This window comes from Elephas maximus, chromosome 11 (assembly GCF_024166365.1).
Source record: "Elephas maximus indicus isolate mEleMax1 chromosome 11, mEleMax1 primary haplotype, whole genome shotgun sequence".
Taxonomy (NCBI): domain Eukaryota; kingdom Metazoa; phylum Chordata; class Mammalia; order Proboscidea; family Elephantidae; genus Elephas; species Elephas maximus.
Window position 1 is genome coordinate 104,568,143 of NC_064829.1, and position 7,201 is coordinate 104,575,343.

General features: G+C 51.7%; 1 protein-coding gene across 1 annotated transcript; it reads right to left on the reverse strand.

The window, feature by feature from the left end:
- Positions 1–685: 685 nt before the first annotated feature.
- Positions 686–6,504, reverse strand: BLOC1S3 (biogenesis of lysosomal organelles complex 1 subunit 3). Its single transcript, XM_049900229.1, has one exon. The coding sequence runs from the start codon at positions 6,502–6,504 to the stop codon at positions 5,902–5,904; it is 603 nt and encodes a 200-aa protein (XP_049756186.1). The 3' UTR covers positions 686–5,901.
- Positions 6,505–7,201: the final 697 nt, after the last annotated feature.

The following is a 7,201-nucleotide window of genomic DNA, read 5'->3' on the forward strand; positions in this document are numbered from 1 at the left end:
GTCTTGCCATGCTTGCTTCTAAGGAGCATTCTGGCTGTACTTCTTCCAAGACAGATTTATTCATTCTTTTGGCAGTCCATGGTACATTCAGTATTCTTTGCCTATACCACGATTCAAAGGCATCAATTCTTCTTTGATCTTCCTTATTCAGTGTCCAGCTTTCACATGCATATGAGGTGACTGAAAACACCATGGCTTGGGTCAGGTGCACCTTAGTCCTCAAAGTGACATCTTTGCTTTTTAACACTTTAAAGAGGTTTAGGAGTTAGCATTTACAACACATTTTGGGGGGACACAATTCAGTCCCTAACAGTAGGGAAGTGGATCGAGGAAGAGCTTTTGCCTGTGTTCCTCTCCCTACACCACCTTGGGTTGACAAATGTCTGAGACAAAAAGGAGCAGCCGACACTCAGACCCCAGGGAGACTGGGCACATCAGGGATATTCCCCGTCTCTGCCTGGGCTGAGAAGCGAATGAAAGTAGGTGCAGGCCACCCACATCCCTCCTTCCTGAGCACTCCCACTTTTCATTAAAGCTGAGCCCTGCAAGTGGGCATAATGGAATGGTGGTTGTTTGAATCCACTAAGTCTTGGGTCATTTGTTGGAGAGCAGTAGGAACCAGAACACCTGGCCAGGTCACCACCCCCTCTGTGTCCCCCAGTTCTCACCTTTTTGTTATGCCTCAGATCCTGGCTTCCTTCTTTCTCCCCGTGCTTCCCCCAGGTTAAATTTGGGGAAGAGAGCCAGCGGCCTATGCCAGCTCCCTACCTTATCCCCCTGTATGCTTTGTAAATTCAAGTTCAATTGATTTTAATCTGTGGTAATTCTACATGGCCTGGATAAAGGGGGCATTCCCTGGCTTCAATCAGAAGCCTACTTTACATCCATTTCTATGCTTAGAGTTGCCTGAACCACTCTGCAAGGGTAAATCCAAACCCCAATCAGGCCTGAAGGAAAGTATGTGGTTATGAATTCTCAGGGGGAAACTCCCCCACCCCAATGAGAGCTCAATCTGAGATAGGCTATTTTCCTAAGAGTGCCTCAGCAGTCAGACTTTTTCTACCACACTCTTTCACTGAAGGTACAGATCTTCCAGGGACCAGGTTTTATGCAGGGGCTTCTACTTCTCTTTAGGTCCTTGGGTGGCGCAAGCAGTTTGTAACTCAACTACAAACCTAAAGTTTGGCAGTTCAAGCCCACCCAGTGGTGCTGCAAAAGCCTGGCAATCTGCTTCTGTAAAGATTATAGCCAAGAAAAGCCTATGGAAGGACAACTCAGTCAACTGGCATAATATAGCTCCCGAAGTTCGTGTTCTGCATCCTAGTGAGATGAGTAGTATCTGGGGTCTTAAAAGCTTGTGAGCAGCCATCTGAGATACAACTATTGGTCTCTGCTTATCAGGAGCAAAGAGAAAGGAAATCAAAGTCTCAGAGAAAAAACTACTCTACAGGGCTAAGAGCCTATACCAGCCACGGCCTCGGCTACCCTGAAGCCAGAAGAACTAGATGGTGCCCGGCTACCAACACCAACCTTTCTAGTCAAGGCCACAATAGATGGGCCCTGATACAACAGGGGAAAAACATGGAACAGAACTCAAATTCTCAAAATGTCCGGACTTACTGGACCAGTTGAGACCAGAGAACTCCCTGAGACTATCACCCCGAGACACTCTTTAAACCTTGAATCAAAACTATCCCGAGGTCATCTTTTAGCAAAATAACAGACTGGCACACAAAATAAAGGATATTACCTGTGAGTACAGTGCTCCATTGGAAAACCACCTACATGAGACCAAAAGCAAAGATGAGAAGATAAGGGGTCAGGGAAACTAGAGCACTGGAAAGGGACCAGAATGCAATTAAAGAGAAGGTTGACACGCTGTAGGAGAATGTAACTAATGTTACTGAACAATTTATATAGAAATGGTCAAATGGAAACATAATTGGCTGAAAACACACACACACACACACACACACACACACACAACGATGTGGTGCAATTGCAATGGGTTCTATTTCTCTCCAAACAGCCTGCCTCTGGGACTGGAAGCTGTTCAAATCCTAGGCCCTGGATTGCTGGTATTGGCAAACACCACCAGGACAACTGTAGTTTGAGCTACCTCCCCAATTTTGGTCCTTGCTCACTCATAAGGAGCCCTGGTGGTGCAGTGGTTAAAGTACTCAGCCGCTAACCAGAAGTTTGGCGGTTTGAATCTACCAGCTCCTCCACGGGAAAAAGATGTGGCAGTCTGCTTCCATAAAGATTGACAGCCTTGGAAACCCTATGGGGCACTTCCACTCTGTCCTGTAGGGTCACTATGAGTCAGAATCGATTCAACAGCTGTGGGTTTGGGTTTTTGGCTCTCTCATGAGCTCAGCTTTACAGTTAAAAGCATGTTTATTGATTCTTAAACCAAAACGTGTGGGTAGTTTTCAGAGGCAACCACATTACAGGCTCCCCAGCCAGAAGTCATCTTCACCAAACACACATCTAATGATGCCATTCTTGGCTTACTGGTTGCTCAAAACCAAACTGACAACAGCAACTGGGAAGATTAGATGGGAAGCTTAGGGGCAGTGAGTTTACGTTAATGCGGGAGGAACAACTCAGAAAAGGACGGTGAGAGCGGTTACACCACCCAGGGAATGTCAGCAGTGAATGTACACGTAGAGGCTCTTGAATTGGTTTATGTTTTGCTGTGTATATTCTCAACAAAATAAAATTCAAAAAAATTAAAAATAAATAAAAGAAAGCTCAATTCCTTAAAAAAAAAAACTTTACCTCTTATATGACTTAAATGCCCAGCTTAGCCTGGCCCTTGCTGGTACCACACTCACCCCCCACCTCTACCGCCCTCCACTCCAAACCAAACCAAACCCACTGCCATCGAGTCACAGGAAAGTAGACAAAGTAACCTGTTACTTCAGTAAGGTGCCTGGGTGGTGCAAACAGTTTGCACTAGACTACTAATCTAAAGGTTGGTGGCTTAAACCTACCCAGATGTGCTGCAGAAGAAAGGCCTGGCAATCTGTTCCCATAAAGATTATTGTTGTTTTTAGCTGCTGTCCAGTCCATTCCAACTCATGGCTACCCCATGTGTGCACAGTAGAATTACACCATAGGGTTTTCAAGGCTGTGACCTTTTGGAAGATCTGCAGGCTTGTCTTCTGAGGTGCCTGAGTAGGTTTGAACCATTAACCTTTTGGCCACGTGTCGAGCGCTTAACCATTTGCGCTACCCAGACAGCCAAGAAAACCCTGTAGAGCAGTTCTATGCTGTAACACATCAGGTAACCATGAGTCGAAACCAACTTGATGGCAATGAGTTTGGTATCTGGGTTTCTGTTACCTCAGTAGGTTGTGTTTCCTCCTGACCCCGGGCTTTTGCATATGCTGTTCCTTCTGCCTGCCACTCTTCTATAGCCCATTCCCATTTTACCTGTGGCACCCTGGTGGTGCAGAGGTTAAGATCTTGACTGCAAGCCAAAAGGCTGGCAGTTCAAATCCACCAGCTACTCCTTAGAAACCCTACGTGGTGGTTCTCCTCTGTCCTATAAGGTTGTTACGAGTCGGAATTGATAAGAACGGGATTTTTTTTTAACGCCTTTAGAGCTCAACTCAAACTCATTCATTACATGCTCAGGGAAGCTGTCTGAATCCTCCTGATTAGATTAAATCCTAATAGATTAAGCACTTGACTAGATGAAAGATTAGTGGTTTGAATCCATCAAGAAGCGCCTTGGAAGAAAGGCCTGGTGACCTGCTTCTACAAGGTCACAGCCTTGAAAACCCTATGGAGCAGTTCTACTCTGCACACATGGGGTCTCCATGAATCAGAATCGACTCGACAGCAACTAACAATGACAATCATATCTAAACTATCAGCTGTAATTACAGATACCCATTGACTTATAAGAATGTTTTATTAAAGTCTCCCCCACTGGGCTGTGAGCTCTGTGAGGGCAGAGACTGGCTGTTGTACCCTCAGCCCTCAGCACAACAGGTGCTCAATAAACGTGTGCTGACTTGACGAAACACAAATGAATGCAGAAGCAGGACAAAACACGAGGGGCCCCGATTTCCCAACTGCAGCTTCACCTTCAGTAGGGCAGACATGGGGGATCTCTTTCTCGGGACCACCATTCTCAAAGAAATCACCAACCAACCCACCACCCCCTTGGTGGAAGGCAGAGGAACAGGACCTTATTGATAAATGTTTCGAGTTTTGATGAATCTGTTCTGGAGGGCTTGTCTCACTTCTCTATCCTGGGGTGCAGATCTCAGCTTCAGGTTGTAATAAAAGGGGAAAATGCAAATGGATAATGCAATTGGCTGTTAACCAAAAGACTGGAGGTTCCAGTCCACCCAGGGGTGCCTCAGAAGAAAGGCCTGGCAATCTACTTCCAAAAAAACCCAACCACTGAAAAACCCATGGAACACAGTTCTACTCTGACACACACGGGGTTGCCATGTGTCAGAAATGACTCCACAGTACCCGGTAAAATGTGAACTGGTCTGAGGGCCTAGAGCTGGGACTAGGCGGGAGCAGGTGGGCAGGTGTAAAAAGAACTTGCAGAAAGAGCTTGCTAACCGCAGCCTCTGAGCAGAGCCAGAAATTCAAATCCTTTTAGCACACCTGGTGGCCCAGTGGGTATGTGCTCAGCTGCTAACCAAAAGTCAGTGGCTCAAACCTACCAGCAGCTCCACGGGAGAATGGTGTGGCAATCCGTTTCCATAAAGATTACAGCCTTGGAAACCCTATGGGGCAGCTCTACTCTGTCCTATAGGTCTCTATGGGCAGGATCCACTAGAAGGCAATGGGTTTGGTTTTTGGTCTTAGCATCCAGGAGTCGACCCAGTGAAGACTGTACATGCTCTTATTTGCAAAGTGGTGTCCTATTGTGCCCAAAGCACCAGGGCAGAGCTGTACTGGGTCCTGGAGGTGTCGCTTTCAGCCAGGAGTCAAGAAGGGGGCGCCATCTTGGCCTAGTGAGTTGAGAGGGAGAATCACCTTGCCTTGGCGACTAGGTAGGAGAGCCACCTTGAGCCTGTGAAGTCAGGAGGAGGCTGCCACATTTGCCTGGAGAATGAGTAGGAGATGCCATTCTGGCAGGGAGAATGGAGAGGAGATGCCACCTTGACTGGAGAATGCAGAGAGAACAATTGTCCCTGGGGGTGTTACCTTGGGCCTGATGAAGGAGCCCATAGAGGGTTTCCAGAGCACAGTATGAGTAAGGTGGTATACACAGAGTGGGAAAAGCAGTATAAAGCCAAGCCAACGCTAACGGTGTATGGCTGGACCCAAGGAACAAGAACAGGCTGAGAAAAAAAAAAAAAAAAAATAGAGGAGGTGCCAAGAGGAGGCTGAGCAAAAACTAAAACCAGGAGAGGGAGTCAAGCAGGGCGGCACCTGGGGGGTGGGGGTGGCGGAAGGACCCAGGCTGGGGGTGGGGGTGGGGGAGAAAGGGGACTATCCCTGGAAGTGGAGCTAGGGCTGGAGGCTTACAGCCCAGGGAGTGACGGAAGGTACCGGAGACTCTTGTGGAAAGAACCAAAACCGGCCCCTGGAAGCAGAAACCAAACTCAGAAAGGCAGAGCGCAAGGCAGTGTGGGGCACACTAAGCCCGGAGGACAGAAACAGACCCAGGAGCGAGCAAGGCCCCATGACCGACTCAGAACCAAGAACAGTGTCAGGACCAAGGGGAGGAACCAGATCCAAGGGGCGGGATGGGGCGGGGCTCTGCACCAAGCGATGAACCCAGACTCCAGAGCATCATCCAGGCGGCGGGGCTAGCCCTGAGGGTGACAGCACCATGGCGGGGAGGACGGGGTTAAAGAACAACGAAGGGGGCAGAACCTCGTCCCAGAGTCAGCAAGTGGGCAGAATCAAATGGCCGACTGGCTAGGCTCGCGGCCCCGGGCCCTGCTCTGGTTCGGTCACCGGCACGCCGCGGATGTCGGGCAGCAGGCGGCAGCCGGCCACGATGTCCAGGCGCTCGGCCAGCGTGCAGAGGTCTCCTCGCGCCAGGCGCACGCTGTGAGCCGCCGCCAGCCCTGCCGCCTGGGAGGCCGCCAGCCGAGCAGCCAGGGCGGCCACGTCACGGCCCGCGCGTCGGTATACACCGCTCACTGCGGCCGCCACGTCATGGTCCAGGCGCTCCTGGCTCTCGGCCAGCCGGAGCTGCAGCAGAGAGCGCGCAGGGGCGGGCGCTGGGCTCTCCACGGCGCCCCAGGCCTCTCCCGCCGGTTCCCGCTGTACCACGAGCGGAGGCAGGTCCCCCGGTGCAGCCTTCGGCTCCGGCTCCGGGTCCGAGTCGGTCTCCGCGGCCTCCCCGGCCACCCGCAGCCCCACGGGGCGGCCGCGCGTCGGGCCTGAGGGGCCCAGGTACAACTCCTCCTCCTCCGACGAGGACGCCGAGAGCTCCGAGTCCGTCTCGGCCGCCTCCCCAGGCACCACCGTTTCGGGTCTCCGCAGTGGCCTCCGCCGACGGCCTTGGGACGCCATGGCTCCCAGCTAGGGAGGAGAGAAGCGGAGGCACGGCATGAGAGGCGGGAGCCTGCTTGTCTCCCGTGTAGCCCCCTACTCATCGCGCTGTCACCCTCAGGGCTATCCCGCCCCTGGATGACGTTCTGGGCCTGGGGTTTGGGTTCATTCCTAGGTGCGTAGCCCCACCTCTTGGGTCTGGTTCCTCCCCTTGGTCCTAGGCCTGCTCTAGGTTCTGAGCCTGTCGCGGGGCCCTGGTAACTTACCGAGTTAGCACTTCCACTGACTCTCTAGGTGACTGGGAGCCAACCGCTTCCCGTACGGGCCTCGGTTTCTTCTATCAACTGGGGCTCATCACCTCTGCCGGTGATGAGGGGGCAGCTGGACCCCAGCCTCTTCAGTTGTACCGATGGGAAAACTGAGGACCAGCTTAATGAAGGCCCTGGAGCCCAAGGTCCCAAACTGAGCTCTTGACGAATTTGCCTCCTAGCAGAGGCCACACCCTCCACATCTTTCTGCAAGCCTGTCTCAGACCCGGAAGCAGACCGGCTGCTGGGCTTCTGGGGGGACCAGTACCAGGATCATGGAAAGAGTGACAATCCGGCTGGACTCTGGGGAGGGTGCACTATTGGGGTCGCTACCGTCGAAGGCCGTACCGAGGCACCGGAGTTCTGAGCCTGCGCGATCCGCTAGCCGGCAGACGAGCAGAATCTACACA